The 17,919-nt window shown below is 30.8% G+C and overlaps 2 protein-coding genes across 2 annotated transcripts; both read left to right on the top strand.

Moving 5' to 3' along the window:
• Positions 1-4,453: 4,453 nt before the first annotated feature.
• LOC111682283 (leucine-rich repeat-containing protein 58) lies at positions 4,454-8,527 on the top strand. Its single transcript, XM_023444193.2, has 3 exons — positions 4,454-5,207; positions 7,780-7,996; positions 8,066-8,527. The coding sequence occupies exons 1-3, from the start codon at positions 4,708-4,710 to the stop codon at positions 8,432-8,434; spliced, it is 1,086 nt and encodes a 361-aa protein (XP_023299961.2). The 5' UTR covers positions 4,454-4,707; the 3' UTR covers positions 8,435-8,527.
• Positions 8,528-9,104: 577 nt separating this feature from the next.
• Positions 9,105-13,050, top strand: LOC111682277. Its single transcript, XM_023444186.2, has 3 exons — positions 9,105-10,741; positions 10,804-10,875; positions 11,086-13,050. The coding sequence occupies exons 1-3, from the start codon at positions 9,367-9,369 to the stop codon at positions 12,312-12,314; spliced, it is 2,676 nt and encodes an 891-aa protein (XP_023299954.2). The 5' UTR covers positions 9,105-9,366; the 3' UTR covers positions 12,315-13,050.
• The last annotated feature ends 4,869 nt before the right edge of the window (positions 13,051-17,919 follow it).

The raw sequence follows: 17,919 nt of genomic DNA, 5'->3' as shown, positions 1-17,919 counted from the left end.
TCTGTTCTAGTTCTGTTCTAGTTCTGTTCTGTTCTAGTTCTGTTCTAGTTCTGTTCTAGATCTGTACTAGTTCTGTTCTAGTTCTGCTCTAGTTTTGTTATAGCTCTGTTTTAGCTCTGTTCTAGTTCTGTTCTAGTTCTGTTCTAGTTCTGTTCTAGTTCTGTTCTAGTTCTGTTCTAGTTCTGTTCTAGTTCTGTTCTAGTTGTTCTGTTCTAGTTCTGTTCTAGTTCTGTTCTAGTTCTGTTCTAGTTCTGTTCTAGTTCTGTTCTAGTTCTGTTCTAGTTTTGTTCTAGTTCTGTTCTGTTCTGTTCTAGTTCTGTTCTAGTTCTGTTCTAGTTCTGTTCTAGTTCTGTTCTAGTTCTGTTCTAGTTCTGTTCTAGTTCTGTTCTAGTTCTGTTCTAGTTCTGTTCTTTTTCTAGTTCTTCTGTTCTAGTTCTGTTCTAGTTCTGTTCTAGTTCTGTTCTAGTTCTGTTCTAGTTCTGTTCTAGTTCTGTTCTAGTTCTGTTCTAGTTCTGTTCTAGTTCTGTTTCTAGTTCTGTTCTAGTTCTGTTCTAGTTCTGTTCTAGTTCTGTTCTAGTTCTGTTCTAGTTCTGTTCTAGTTCTGTTCTAGTTCTGTTCTAGTTCTGTTCTAGTTCTGTTCTAGTTCTGTTCTAGTTTCTGTTCTAGTTCTGTTCTAGTTCTGTTCTAGTTCTGTTCTAGTTCTGTTCTAGTTCTGTTCTAGTTCTGTTCTAGTTCTGTTCTAGTTCTGTTCTAGTTCTGTTCTAGTTCTGTTCTAGTTCTGTTCTAGTTCTGTTCTAGTTCTGTTCTAGTTCTTTCTAGTTCTGTTCTAGTTCTGTTCTAGTTCTGTTCTAGTTCTGTTCTAGTTCTGTTCTAGTTCTGTTCTAGTTCTGTTCTAGTTCTGTTCTAGTTCTGTTCTAGTTCTGTTCTAGTTCTGTTCTAGTTCTCTTCTGTTCTAGTTCTGTTCTAGTTCTGTTCTAGTTCTGTTCTAGTTCTGTTCTAGTTCTGTTCTAGTTCTGTTCTAGTTCTGTTCTAGTTCTGTTCTAGTTTCTGTTCTAGTCTCTTTTGTTCTAGTTCTGTTTTAGTTCTGTTCTAGTTCTGTTCTAGTTCTGTTCTAGTTCTGTTCTAGTTCTGTTCTAGTTCTGTTCTAGTTCTGTTCTAGTTCTGTTCTAGTTCTGTTCTAGTTCTGTTCTAGTTCTGTTCTAGTTCTGTTCTAGTTCTGTTCTAGTTCTGTTCTAGTTCTGTTCTAGTTCTGTTCTAGTTCTGTTCTAGTTCTGTTCTAGTTCTGTTCTAGTTCTGTTCTAGTTCTGTTCTAGTTCTGTTCTAGTTCTGTTCTAGTTCTGTTCTAGTTCTGTTTTGTTCTGTTCTAGTTCTGTTCTAGTTCTGTTCTAGTTCAGTTATGTTTAGTCTGTTCTAGTTCTGTTCTAGTTCTTGTTCTGTTCTAGTTCTGTTCTAGTTCTGTTCTAGTTCTGTTCTAGTTCTGTTCTAGTTCTGTTCTAGTTCTGTTCTAGTTCTGTTCTAGTTCTGTTCTAGTTCTGTTCTAGTTCTGTTCTAGTTCTGTTCTAGTTCTGTTCTAGTTCTGTTCTAGTTCTGTTCTAGTTCTGTTCTATTTCTGTTCTTGTTCTGTTCAAGTTCTGTTCTAGTTATATTCTAGTTCTGTTCTAGTTCTGTTATGTTCTAGTTCTGTTCTAGTTCGGTTCTAGTTCTGTTCTAGTTCTAGTTCTGTTCTAGTTCTGTTCTAGTTCTGTTCTAGTTCTGTTCTAGTTCTGTTCTAGTTCTGTTCTAGTTCTGTTCTAGTTCTGTTCTAGTTCCATTCTAGTTCTATTCTAGTTCTAGTTCTGTTCTTGATCTGTTCTATTTCTGTTCTAGTTCTGTTCTAGTTCTGTTCTAGTTCTGTTATAGTTCTGTTCTAGTTCTGTTCTAGTTCTGTTCTAGTTCTGTTCTAGTTCTGTTCTAGTTCTGTTCTAGATCTGTTCTAGTTCTGTTCTTGTTCTGTTCTAGTTCTGTTCTAGTTCTGTTCTAGTTCTTGTTTAGTTCTTATTCTGTTGTAGTTTGATCAATTTCATTTAAATTTTGTGTAGAGCCTTTAAAATTCGTTTTTAATTTTGTAAATAATTTTATTTTTTGATACACAATTCAAAATAATGGTAGTTGCACTTTATGGTCAACTTGATTGCCCCCCTCCTCCCATTATATTAATTTAAAAGATTATAACACATTTAATAAAAATAGTATTGTCAGCAATTATTAAAATATAGAAAAAATCACAAAGAAAATGAGTCTGCAAATTTTTTTTAAATAAACAGTACAATAACAAAAGTTTTTTTTTGATAAGAAATAGAAAATAAATTTAAAAACATTTAATTATATTCGCAGAAAATTTAATGTAAACAAAATAAAATTTTAGAAATAAAAAAACACAAGGAAAATAAATATTAGTGAAATAATTTCAATTGTCTCCAATTAGTTTTTTTTTTAATTATGTAAAATATTAAACTATTCTGTTATACATAAGTAAGCATCAAAATTTATTGTTTTTTTTTTTTAATTTGTTGTTATTTTGTATGAGTGAAAATGAATATTGACGTTAAGTGTAAAATAATGAAATATATATAAAATAAAATTACGGAGAAAGATGAATGATAAGACGATCTTGCGAAAATTGGCTTTTGAAATTTAAAGAGGCGAAACGAATTTAAAATGAGCTTTTTTTAAAAAAATTGTTTAATTTTCAGTTTTGTTTAACTATTTTAAGGATAATTTAGATATTTTAGTTTTCTTTAAACGTTTATTTTATCTTAAACAAAAGTGCATAGTTGGCATTACTGTTTTAGCAATAGCGGTTGTTTATTTGTTTGTTTACATTTGAAAGAATGACAGAAGAAGTTAAAAAAGAATAAAATGTGAAAACTTTTTGTGAACATTTTTATAAAAAAGTCTCAAATAAATAAAATATTTATATATTTATGAAAAATATACACAATTTGCTTTACATTGATGTACAATATGTATAATTCTAGCAAATTATTTACTTTAAAATTAATTTAAATGGAAAATTTCTATGAAAAGTTAGTTTGACCTATTTTTTGTGTAAAAAACCTGTTAGTTATTACAAAAATTATATATTATTGGAAAGAAGACATAATTTCCTATTTATTGATATATAATATGTTTAATAAATTTCTTTAAACTTGTAAAATTTTTGGCTTTAAAAGTAGTAACTGGCAAAAACATGCGAAAAATTAGTTTTTTAGTCAATTTTTGTAAAAAATCTTGTATAAACGTCAAAATTTTAAAAAATTTATATATTGTGTAAAAGTAGACATAATTTCCTATTTATTGATATATAATAGGTTTAATAAGTTTCTTTAAACTTGTGAAATTAATAGCTTTAAAAGCGGTAACTGGGAAAAACACGCGGAAAATTTGTTTTAGTTAGTTTTTGTAAAAAATCTTATATAAACTGTCAAAATTTTAAAAAATGTATATATTGACTTAAAGTAGATATAATTTCCTATTTATTGATATATAATATGTTTAATAAATTTCTTTAAACTTGCAAATTTTTTGGCTTTAAAAGTAGTAACTGGGAAAAACACGCGGAAAATAGTTTTTTAGTAAATTTTTGTAAAAAATCTTATATAAACTATCAAAATTTTAAAATTTATACATTGTCTAAAAGTAGACAAAATTTCCTAAATTTTGATATATAATATGTCTACTTTATTATTTCGTATGTCAAAATAATTGATAGTTTAAGCGGCGGAAGTTTAACATGGAAATTGTTTATAAATTTTTTACAAGTTGTCACATTGGAGTAGACATATTATATATCATTGGAAAGGAAATTGTGTTTACAATTCAAAATTATGTAATTTTATCTATTGTTGAAAACTTAATTGAAGACTTTTGTCAAATACAAGCAAAAATATGAGTAATGAAGAAATTTAACAAGTCTTTTAGAGTGGTATTGTTAATTTAAGGGCTAGAAAAGTTATAAAGAATCTATTATATATCATTGGAAAGGAAATGGAATCTTCTTTTCACAAGTGTTATTACAAAAGAAGCTAAAGCAAAATTTTCTAAATAATTGAAACGTTTTTCTTTTGTTAAAGGGTATGACATCTCTAATAGTTATGAAGAAAATTTTGACAACTCGAAAAGTTAAGATAGACCTTTTATATATCATTGGAAAGAATATTGTCTTAGCTATTCAAAATGTTATAATTTTAATAATAATTCGAACAAACATGGACACCTTTTTGAAAATTGCAAAAACCATTTAAATAAAAAGAAGTCGGGTGCTAAAAAAGTCGACTTAAATTAGATTAAGAAAGTCTTTTTTTCTGTTCCTACGACTTTCACACACATTGAATAAGTATTATACACTGTCTAGAGGTGATAATAAATAAAACACTTGTTAAAGTCAAGCTTTATAGGCGAGAGTCAAACTATAGACTGATCATTTCAATAACGTATGTTTTTAAGAACGGACACGGATTTTATTTTATAAAGAAGCGTTTCAAAAACACAAAACGATAGTGTAAACAAAAATTTAAATGAAAAGTGGATAAGTGTCAAATTAAAAAAAAAAATAGAAAATTATGTGATAAATAGAAAAGAAAATAAAAATTATTATTTAAAAGAATATTTAAACAATTTAAAAACAAATATATAAATTTAATTGCAAAAAAACAAAACAAAAACAAAATGGAGGTTTATACATCAGATAGCAGTGATACCGACTCACGCGAACAGAAAACTTTGGATTATGGCCGCATGAATTTATACGAAATCACTTTGGAAGATGATCTCTACTCCGAGAGCAAACAACGTTTGAAATCACAAAAAGATATAGAAATTTTATTACTCAATCATAATCGTTTGAAATTTTTACCCACGGCCATTAAGAATTTTACAAATTTACGCATTTTGGATTTAAGTTCAAATCAATTGACATCATTACCCGAAGCCATAGCCCAATTGCCGTTGGTCACTTTAGTGGCCAAAAATAATCAGTTAACCAATCAATCATTGCCCAAAACATTTACCATGAAAAATCAACAATCCTCTCTAAAAGAATTGAATTTAAGTGGCAATCTATTGACCCATTTTCCGGAACAGGTTATCGAATTAAGGAATTTGAAATATTTATATGTCGGAGGCAATCAAATAACCGCTATAAGTAAAGATATCTGGAAAATGCAAGGGTGAGTAGAAAGTCCTATTTTAGAGACGTCAATTGGCAATTTTTTTTTATTATAAATAAAGTTTTATTAAATTTAATTGAAAATAACAAAAAAGTTGATAAACTTTTTATTTTAAGGGTCATTTATACTATAAAACTTTTAATAAAATTGCTTGCTCAAGTATTATTTTTAATCTTTTATTTTTTTTTAATTTTTGCTCTTTTTTTAGTTTAAAAGATTAATCTTATGTTTTTTTTGCAAACAATAATTTATTACTTTATTTTCTTTGTAAATTGTATTGAAATTTCTGTAATTGGAACAAGCCTATGATTAAAAAAATGAAATTGAAAATATTGGAAAAAACGTGTCGTAAATTTTGCTAGCAAAATGATAAAGTTCAAGTTAAATGCTGACGTTTTTAAATAAAAATTTCATAAAAAATAACAATACCATAAGTATACCATTAAAAGAAAACATTAAAAAAATTCCTGGAATTAAGTTTCAAAATAATTCAATTCTATCGATTTATTTTATTTCAACAAAATTCTTAAATCATACATTATTTCCAAAATACAACTGAAATTTCATACGAAAAGAGTTAAAGCTTTTTAAATTACATATTGGCATCACTGTTAATAATTTACCGTTACCGCAGAACTACAATACAGGCAAAACAACCACAGACCACAATGTTTTTGTTCAGTCGCAATTCAGGTCTGAGTTGGGGAACAACTCTCGCGTCATCGCGATTATTTCTTAAACGCGTTCAGGCTTGTGTTTGTTGCCTGGCTTTCGACAGTTTTGCGTCTCGCTCGCACTGGTGTAATGTATTACTTCATGTAACTGTTCAAAGTTACATGTTGTCTACATTAACCTCGTGCTTTCGTTTTACCTCAAGTGAGGTTATGTTTTATTGGTGGAGACCATAGAATACTCAAACGTTTTTAACTGGTGGAGACCATAAAATACTCACGATATAACCTGGTGGAGACCATTTAAACTCAAATATATACTGGTGGAGACCATTAATACTTTTGATGAAATCAAGTCCGGATGCTCCAACTTCCTATATGAAGGTATAGGTCGGTTGGTGGGGTTTTCTCTGGACAAACGTGTGATAACCTGGCAATATGAGTGCTTGATGCACCGCCATCCTAATCAAAACCCAAAAAAAAAAAAACAATGTTTTTGTATACAAGTTACGAACTAGAACTGAACTAAACTAGAACTGAACTAGAATTAAACTAGAACTGAACTAGAACTAAACTAAGAACTGAACTTGAACTGAACTAGAACGCAACTAGAACTGAACTAGAACTGAACTAGAACAGAACTAGAACTGAACTAGAACTGGACTAGAACTGAACTAGAACAGAACTGAACTAGAATTGAACTAGAACTGAACTAGAACTAAACTAAGAACTGAACTAGAACTGAACTAGACACAACTAGAACTGAACTAGAACTGAACTAGAACTGAACTAGAATTGGACTAGAACTGAACTAGAACTGAACTAGAACTGAACTAGAACTGAACTAGAACTGAACTTGAACTAGAACTGAACTTGAACTAGAACTGAACTAGAACTAAACTAGAACTGAACTAGAACTGAACTAGAACTGAACTAGAACTGAACTAGAACTGAACTAGAACTGAACTAGAACTGAACTAGAACTGAACTAGAACTGAACTAGAACTGAACTAGAACTGAACTAGAACTGAACTAGAACTGAACTAGAACTGAACTAGAACTGAACTAGAACTGAACTAAAACTGAACTAGAACTGAACTAGAACTGAACTAGAACTAGAACTGAAATCAAAAGATTTAAAGACTGTCAATTCATTTATCTATTATTTGTTATGTAACCACGTTATTTTTCTCTTACAAAGAAGATTTGCAAATTTTTTTGTCATTTACGAAAATATAAACTAAATAAAAGACATGTAGTATTTATATCTACACAAATGATAAAAATTATTGAAATGTTATGAATGGATCCTTATATAGTAGCAAAACTCCTTCCTTAGCTCTGTTATTTAGAATATTATCGACTAACAGCGTTATCATTACTGAACTAGAACTGAACTAGAACTGAACTAGAACTGAACTAGAACTGAATTAGAACTTAACCAGAAGAAGTATAATTTATAAAATCGTTCCAAAATTTAAGATTTTAACCGGTTCTTTTATCTGTTTCTATTTCAAAACTTTCGTTTTTTAAAACTGTTGAATGTCTTCTTGTTTTTATTTACAAATTTTATTTTATTTTAAAAAATTAATTCCAAAAAACGTGTCTTAAATATCTCGCCAAAAAATTAAAGTTAATTGAACCCAAAACAAAGAAATTGTGATAATAAAGGGTCTTATAAAACACAATTAATTAAACCCACATGAATTTCTTAACTAAAGATTAAATGATAATTAAACAAAAACCTTGATTTTTAAGAGATAATAGAAATTTGGGAATATTCCGTAAATTAAAATAGTTTTAATTAAAAAACAAGCCTAGTGATAACTTATTATGTTAAAAAAGCTAAATTATTATTGTTTTTTTTTAGTAAAAACTAATTTTATGTTTATTATCAACAGCCTTCAGGTCTTGTCTATGGGTGGCAATTTGATAACCGAGGTGCCCGAGGCAGTGGGTGTTTTAAGCCAGTTGCAGGCCTTGGTTTTATGTGATAATCTTATTGAAAATCTACCCACTAGCATAGCGCGTTTGAAAAATCTCAAATCTTTGCTGCTGCACAAAAATCGCTTGAAACATTTGCCCAAAGATATAGTGGCTTTGAAAAATCTGGCAGAGGTAGTTATGGAAAATTCTATATTTAATATTTTATTAAAACATATTAATTTTAAATTACTTTTCTATTAGCTAAGTCTACGCGACAATCCTTTGGTTGTACGTTTCGTTCAGGATATGGCTCTCAATCCTCCGACTCTTATGGAATTGGCTGCACGCATTGTTAAGTCATCGGGCATTGAAGTGGGACCCGGTGATGTGCCTCAAACGACTTTGGAATATTTGAGTTGTGCCAATTGTTGTGTTAATCCCAACTGTAAGGGCGTTTTCTTCGATAATCGTGTGGAACATATTAAATTTGTAGATTTTTGTGGCAAATATCGGGTACCTTTGCTGCAATATCTTTGCTCGTCTAAGTGTATAGAACACGAGGAACCGCCTAGACCTCACTCCAGCAATAATGCCAGTGGTTATATGATGCGTAAGGTGTTATTGGGTTAAAGGATTTTGGTGTTTTTATAACTTTTTTGATTTTTTTTTTATACTTTTTTTATAAAACTATTAATAAATTTAAAGAAAAATGGTGCAAACATATGAAAATTGTGGAAATTTTTTATTAAAATTTTGGAAATGTTTAAAAATGTTATTAAAAATTATTTTATTTTTTTAAAATATGTCGTTACTAATGCAAATAAGGTAAACACAGAAGATTTTGTTATATAATTGAAAAAAATTAAAAATAACGTTTTATTTCATTTACTGCTTAAAATTTTTTAAAGATACTGGCAACCCTTAAATATAATGTAGCAACGGCCTCAATTGCATTCAATTTTGTGATTATGGTAATGCTTACTCTCTCTCTCTTTCTAATAAAACAAGCTAGACAAAATAATCTCTTAATAAATGATTTAAAATGACACAAAAAATCACTCAATTACATATTTCTAAAAACAAAAATATACTTTTAGATTTAATGGCTATAAAACAAAGCCCAATTTTGCAATTAAATTGCACTTTTTAATTAAAAAAAACGCTAAATTTTCATTACTGAACAGTTGTTTACTATAAACAAATTGCAGATACCAGAGGCAAACAAAGTTCGCAAAGCCGTCAAATGTTTATAAAATTAACGGCGCCCGTTTTACTCTAACAGACTAAGTAAATAATTAAATTGCTCAAACATTAACACACAATAATAAAAAATAACTGAAATATTAAAAATTAGAAAAAATTCGTAATATACTTTGGTTTTAAAAATGTCCATTATAATCCTTACCGCAAATTAGTTTTTACGCCGTTAGCATTAGAAATTTATAGCCGGCAAAACATTCCATATACTTGAATCAGGAGTTTGTTAAACAGCTGATGTTTTTAAACAAATTTCTCGATGCATTTTTTTAACAAATGTGCATTGTTTTAAATAATCAAGAAAAATGAGTGAAGAAATGAAAACATGTGCAGTACAAATGGGAGAAGATGAGGATGATTCAAGAGCCACGCCGGAAAGACCACCCTTTTCACCTATAGGATCACAAATATCAAATGAAAAAGACAAAGATACCCACATGCCGACAGTTAAAACAGAGTCCATAGATATTGTAAAACAAAATGATAACGATCAGAAGGCACAAGAGGAGGAGATCACACCACCAACACAAACTCAAGAAACATCCAAACAAGAGGCCAATAAAATGTCAGCAAATACAAATGACAATCAAGAGGTAAGAGTGAAATCAGAACCAGACTTAGATGAGGCTCATGTTGTCGATTATGATATGCCCTTGTCAAAGACTCCTGAAAAAGAACATGCTTCAACAGCAGCCCAATCTAGCGATTTGGAAACCACTAGATTATTAAGTAATTTTCCAACAGTGGAAGCAGTAAATGGAAATACCTTTCAAATGCCTACAACAAACTCTGTAACAGATAATACAGCAAAATCAGCACTTGATGCCTATCTAGATGGTTTGGCTACTCCTATAGCACCTGTACGACCTCGCTTAAGAGTAAAAACAGAGTTTTCCCTTATACCGCCAACTCCACGACCTGAGACTTCACCCCAACCTGATTCTTTAAATAATCAAAGTAACAGTATGGAAACTGATCAATCACCACCACCACCGCCCCCCTTAATATCATCTGTTACCACCACAGATAGTCTAGCAGATGGCATAGCCACTCCAAGAATATCTTTAGCGGCCATAAATCGCCTTAGAGTAAAAAACGAGTTTTCTACACCTGTACCAGATTACAATGAAGATTCCTCTTCTTTACCCAGTGATTATTTTAATGATCTTTTAGAGACCAGAGAAACGAAAAGAGAATCCGGAGAAGTGTCCAGCGATAGCGAGGATGATAGTGAAGATGAAAATATACCGGCCGATTTCTTTGATGATTTACTACAAGATAAACTAAAAGAAAGAATTGAAGAGGCTAGAAATAATGAGTTAGAAGAAAAATTTTCAGAACGTTTAAAGGAATTAAAGAGATTACAAAAAGAAAAACGTAAAAAAAGTAAAAAGCAAAAGAAATCTAAAAAGAAATCAAGAAAACGTTCTAGATCAAGATCCGTATCGCCCTCAAGTAATAGAACGAAAGAGAAACAGCAACAAGATGTTGCTGATAGTTTAAATCATTATAAAATTAAACGTAGTAGAAATTTACCTCCTTCACACCAAGAAACAAATACAAAAGCAGGCTCAAGTAGTGTTTTTAACCGGGAGTATTTAGAGGATTGTCTAAGAGTGGATCAAAATATTAGAGTGAAAAGGGAAGCTTCCATCAGTAATGTGGATAATAATCCAATTGGTATTTGAAATATAAAGCTAGGAATTTATAGAAATATTTCTAATTTTTTGTTTTTGTTATAGAGAGTGGAATTTTGGTGGAAAATGTAGAGGAAATTGAGGAAGTTTTAACGCCTAAGCAAAAGAGAGAAAGAGGTAAGAAACAAAAAAACTTTAACGAAATTGTGCATTTTGTAATACTGTACTTGTATAAGGAAACTAAGTTAGCAGATATTGATTTTAGTGGAATTCTTTAAGAGTAACCGTTTAATATTTTATAAAGTAAACACTTTTGTTTTGATATTTTTTCATAAACATTTATTGTGAAAATAATTTAACAATTTTTTTCTTCTGTTATTTTTTTAGCTATCAAACGTGCCACTGCCTTACTGCAACACCTCAAAGATACCGCCGGCGCTGAAGAATCTAATATTTTCTCTTCTTTTCCCTTCGTTTCCACGGTACGCAAATTGCCCACCAGTCATTCATATGTTCAGCAACAAATCTATGAAAATCGTTCTCCTCTGCACACAATCAATAATGTTAGTTATAAATTTAATTCTCATACCACTCGTTTCAACATGGAGGAATGGGGTTTAGCTGCACTTCCAACGCATGCCGCCAAAGTGGCTAAATTAATAGGCTGTGATGCTCAGTTTATACATACCAAATTGAAAACGATTAAAATTCCGGCCAAATTGAAAAAAGTCAAACAGGAGTCGGGCAATAAGGATCAGCAGGAAAATGATGAAGAAGAGGAATTAATAGAAACCAGTTCATCGTTATACTGTAATGCCATGACACAAACAGATGATCTGGAAGAATTCGATATGCAGCGTAAGACAAAAGGTTATGACATAGCTATACAAGTAGAGCCCAGTGTCTATAGCATAGGCTGTCAGACTCTAGAAACACAATCGCCTACAGAGAATATGCATCAAGATGATGATTCGCCCATTATGAATATTATACGTGATCTTAATGAGAATCAATTAATGGCCATACATCAATTTGCCGAATTGATACGACAACCAAATGCCAATGTCAGCAATGCCATGGAAATGTATAAAATTCAAATGCAAATAGTGGATATATATAAAATATCACAAATTCCCTCTGCCTTGGCTACGACACAAACCCAGGCTATTAATAATTATACCACAACCTGCACCACCAATACAAGTCCTTCGCGGCAAAGAGGTAATGTACAACCACCAAGAGAATCAAACCAGTTGACCATACAAAGTGTTCGCGGAGCTGATGGTACACAATTTTCCATTAATGATCCTAGAGCTAAGTCAGCAGTTTATTCTCAAAGAATTGCTAAAAATACTGGTGCTGGTTCATCATCATCAACATCATCATCATCATTATCGTCGTCCTCTTCAACTACATATGATTCTAGATATTCAGCTTTTGCTCAACCCTCTCATCATGGCAGATCTTCACCCCATGAGACCTATTCACAGGGACGTTCGTTTGCCAATGATAACGGTAGTAGATCTTCTTCGCATCAACGTCAGTATGGACAAAAAAGTCAACCTCCTCTGCCTACTACAACGAAATTTTATGGTCGTGGTGGTTTAAGACGTTGACCTAGGTTGGAAATGGTGATTTGATAGGATTTATTTTTTATTTTTATTTACTATTAATTCCTCAACAATGTCTGAAACTATTCCTTAATGTCGATAGTTAATCGTTGCCAAGTTAATGTAATTATGGACTAGTTTATTGATTAGACTATGGACTTGTTTATAGACTAGATTTAAGACTAGTCTATTGTCTATGGAATAGACTACGTGATAGTCTACAGACAAGTCTATAAAAGAGTCTATGGACTAGTTTATTGACTATACAGTGGACTTTTCCATTGGCAAGTCTATTGACAAGTCTATGAACCAGTCTGTTGACTAGTCTATGAACTAGTCTGTTGACTAGTCTATGAAATAGTCTATTGAGAAGTATATTGTCTAGTGTATGGAATAGACTGGGTAATAGTCTACGGAATAGTGTATAGAAGAGTCTGTGGCCTCGTTTATTGACTCGACAATGGACTAGTCAATGAACTTTACTATTGACTTTTTATGGACTAGTTTATGGGCATTTCTATTGACTAATCTATAGACTAGACTCTAGACTAGTCTATTGTCTAGTCTATGGAATTGCCTACGTTGTAGTCTACAGATATGTCAATAGAAGAGTCTATGGACTTGTTTATTGGCTAGACTATAGACAAGTCAATTGACATTTCTATTGTCAAGTCTATAATCTAGTCTATGAACTAGTTCATTGACTAGTCTATGAACTAGTCTATAAACTAGTCTATAAACTAGTCTATGAACTAGTCTATGAAGTAGTCTATGAACTAGTCTTATGAGCTAGTCTATAAACTTGTCTATTGAGTAGTCTGTGAACTAGTTTATTGACTACTCTATTAACTAGTCTATTGACTAGTCTATGAACTAGTCGATTGAATAGTCCATGAACTAGTCTATTGACTAGTCTATTAACTATGGACTATGAACTAGTCCATGAATTGGTTTATTTACGGACTAGTCTTTTGTCTAGCATAGCAATTGATCTATAGTCCATTGTATTGACTTGTTTATATAACCAGCTTTATAACAGCTTTAATTAAAGTTGTTTAACAACTTCTTTATAACCCACTTAACTTCAGCATTAAAGTATTTTCTCATTAATTTAAGTTTATTGCTCCATATTTTATAAAAAAAAAAAAAACGTTTTAATTATTTCAATTAAATAAAGCTGTTTAACATTGACCCGAATCTTAAAAACAAAAAGGAATTAAAATGTTAATTTTATAAACAGAAAAGTTTATGTATTGTTTTATTTTAGTTTTAAACAGATGTTTCCCCTAAAAACGTGGACAGTAACAAAGTTAAACAAAAGTTTAATATAGCTTTCGAAGGTGAGCCACTAGCATGCTGAATATCTTTAATACTTTTAAAGATATTGAAATAAAACTTGGTAGATTATTAGTACAGGAATTCTAGATTACCATAAGCTATGAAAAATTTCCATAACTTCATTATTTTACGAAATATAGAAAGTTTAAACATTATCAAGCATTTTTAGCTATTTCAGTGTAATGTCAGGCGGGCCAAAGGTTGCTCATAATTTAGCCAATATTCCAAACTATCATATGGTGAAACATTTATTCAAATAGCTCCTATGGTTATCGAGTTATAGCAACTTTAAGAAAATCCTTAACAGGAATCCACCTGCTAACAGATTCTGGTGACCTGGTGTTTAATGAATTTTTTTGAAGTTTTCTTTTTTTCACTTTTTTGTGGTTTAAAACGAATTTTGGTTTTTGCTTAATATCTCGGTGGTTCTTAAAGATAATTAAATGAAATTTGGTTGGTAGATAGATAAAGATATGGGGATTAATTTTATAGAAACAAAAATTTTACCACGCCCATTCAATATTGATAAAAGTGGGCGTAAACTAAAAACTGCTAATTTCAACAAATTCCGTTGTTTTTTGGAATACAAAACGTATTGACGTAAAAGTTCAATTCCTTAGCTTTCGTATGCTGATAGTTTCATGTAAATATTCCGAACCAATCCTGAGTTATAGTCATTGAAACTTTACCTTGAATTAGTAAATTATCACAAAATGCGACCGCAGAAGGTTTGACAAACTCTTCCATATCTCTAATAGTTTTAGAGATATTGAAATAAAACTTGGTAGGTTATTAGTATAGGAATTCCAGATTTCCATAAGCTACACAAAATTTACATAACTTCATTACATCTCGAGATATAGAGAGTTTAAACTTTATCTAGCATTTTTAGCTATTTTAGCGTATTTTCAGGCGGGCCAAAGGTTGCTCATCATTTAGCCAATATTCCAAACTATCTTATGGTGAAACATTTATTCAAATACCTCTAATGGTTATCGAGTTATAGCAATTTTAAGAAAATCCATAACAGAAAACCACCTACTAACAGATTCTGGTGACCTGGTGTTTAATGAATTTTTTGAAGTTTTCTTTTTTCACTTTTTTGCGTTTTAAAAAGAATTTTGGTTTTTGCTTAATATCTCGGTGGTTCTTAAAGATAATGGAATGAAATTTGGTTGGTAGATAGATAAAGATATGGGGATTAATTTTATAGAAACAAAAATACTGCCACGCCCTTTTAACAGTGAAAAAGTGGGCGTAAACTAAAAACTACTATTTTTAATAAATTCTGTTGTTTTTTGGAATACAAAACGTATTGACGTTAAAGTTCAATTCCTTAGCTTTCATATGCTGATAGTTTCATGTAAATATTCCAAACCAATCCTGAGTTATAGTCATTGAAACTTTACCTTGAAGTAGTAAATAAACACCAAATACGACCGCAGAAGGTTTGACAAACTCTTCCATATCTCCAATAGTTTTAGAGATATTGAAATAAAACTTGTTAGGTTAATAGAATAGGAATTCTAGATTTCCATAAGCTATGCAAAATTCCCATAACTTCATTACTTCCCGAGATATAGAGAGTTTAAACATTATCAAGCATTTTTAGCTATTTTAGCGTAATGTTAGGCGGGCCAAAGGTTGCTCATCATATAGCCAATATTCCAAACTATCATATGGTGAAACATTCATTGAAATACCTCTTATGGTTATTGAGTTATAGCAATTTTAAGAAAATCCATAACAGAAAACCACCTACTAACAGAATCTGGTGACCTGGTGTTTAATGAATTTTTTGAAGTTTTCTTTTTTTCACTTTTTTGTGGTTTAAAACGAATTTTGGTTTTTGCTTAATATCTCGGTGGTTCTTAAAGATAATGGAATGAAATTTGGTTGGTAGATAGATAAAGATATAGGGATTAATTTTATAGAAACAAAAATACTGCCACGCCCTTTTAACGGTGAAAAAAGTGGGCGTAAACTAAAAACTACTATTTTTAATAAATTCCGTTGTTTTTTTGGAAGGCAAAATATATTGACGTGAAAGTTGAATTCCTTAGCTTTCATATGCTGATAGTTTCATGTAAATATTCGCAACCAATCCTGAGTTATAGTCATTGAAATTTTACCTTGAAGTAGTAAATTAACACCAAATTCGACCGCAGAATGTTTGACAAACTCTTCCATATCTCCAATAGTTTTAGAGATATTGAAATAAAACTTGGTGGGTTAATAGAATTGGAATTCTAGATTTCCATAAGCTATAAAAAATTTCCATAACTTCATTATTTTCCGAGATATAGAGTGTTTAAACTTTATTGAGCATTTTTAGCTATTTCAGCGTATTTTCAGGCGGGCCAAAGGTTGCTCATCATCTAGTCAATATTCCAAACTATCATATGGTAAAACATTTATTCAAATACCTCTTATGGTTATTGAGTTATAGCAATTTAATGAAAATGCATAACAGGAATCAACCTACTAACAGATTCTGGTGACCTGGTGTTTAATGAATTTTTTGAAGTTTTCTTTTTTTCACTTTTTTGTGGTTTAAAACGAATTTTGGTTTTTGCTTAATATCTCGGTGGTTCTTAAAGATAATTGAATGAAATTTGACTGGTAGATAGATAAAGATATGTGGATTAATTTTATAGAAACAAAAATCCAGCCACGCCCTTTTAGCAGAGAAAAAAGTGGGCGTAAACTAAAAACTACTATTTTTAATAAATTCTGTTGTTTTTTGGAGGACAAAATATATCGATGTAAAAGTTCAATTCCTTAGCTTTCATATGCAGGTAGTTCCATGTAAATATCTCAAACCAATCCTGAGTTATAGTCATTGAAACTTTAGCTTAATTACCTTAATGCCCATTTGCGAACCGTTGGACTAGACTATAAACTAGACTATACATTAGGCTATAGACATAGACTATACTATAAACTAGATTAGACTATATTGTAAACAATATACTGTACATTAGAGTACAGACTGTTCCGTAGACTAAATAATAGACAGGTCAATAGACAAGACTATAGACCAGACTATTGATTAAACTATTAAATCGACTTTAGACTTGGTTACAGACTAAAGTAGATTAGATTATACACTAGCATATAGACTATTCTGCACACTCGGGTATAGACTATTTCTTAAACTAAATTAAAGACTAAAAACTAGAATATTGACTGGACTATTGAATAGACTCTAGACTATACTGTAGACTAGAATATGAACTAGATCATAGACTAGAATATAGACTATACTATTGACTTGTCGTTATATTTGACTATAGACTAGACACAAGACTAGACTATGAACTAGACTGTCGACTAGATTATAGCACAGACTATAGAACAGGCTATAGATTAGAATATTGACAAGACTATAGACTATAGCCTAAAAACTAGACTACAAACTATACTACAGAATTGATTAGAACATCGACTAGAATATAGACTAGACTAGCCCATAGACTTGACTATAGACTAGACGCAGACTAGACTATATTCTACACTAGACAATAGACTCGACTATACTATAGCCTGTACCATAGAATTGTATAGGCTATTGACTCTAATATAAACCAAACTATTTAATAGACTAGGCTACAGACTCAAATATAGACAAGGCTACAGAATAGACTAGACTAGAGACTCGTATATAGACTAGTCTATAGACTAGGTTATGGACTAGACTATAGACTAGACCATGAACTATAGTAGATCATAGACTAGAATAAAGATTGGACTATTGACTTGTCGATATATTAGAGACTGAAATATAGACAAGACTATAGAATAGACTAGAGACTCGTATATAAACTAGACTATAGACTAGATTGTGGATTAGACTATAGACTAGACCATGAACTAGATCATAGACTAGAATATAGATTAGACTAAAGACTAGACTAAAGACTTGACTAAAAACTAGACTATAGGATACACTACAGAATTGATTAGAATATCGACTAGAATATAGACTAAGCTATAGACTAGACCATAGACTTGACTATAGCATAGACTAGGCTATAAACGATTATACTATAGACTTTAATACAGACTAGACTACAGACTATAGAATACACTATAGACTAGACTAAAGACTCTAATACAGACTAGACTGTAAACGAGACTATAGAATAGACAATACTATAGTCTCGAATATAGACTAGACTATAGACAAGACTATAGACTAGACTATAGACTAGACTATAGACTAGACTATAGACTAGACTATAGACTAAACTATAGACTAGACTATAGACTA

The sequence above is a fragment of the Lucilia cuprina genome, chromosome 3 (assembly GCF_022045245.1).
Source record: "Lucilia cuprina isolate Lc7/37 chromosome 3, ASM2204524v1, whole genome shotgun sequence".
Taxonomy (NCBI): Eukaryota; Metazoa; Arthropoda; class Insecta; order Diptera; family Calliphoridae; genus Lucilia; species Lucilia cuprina.
This window is presented reverse-complemented; position numbering and strand designations above follow the sequence as displayed.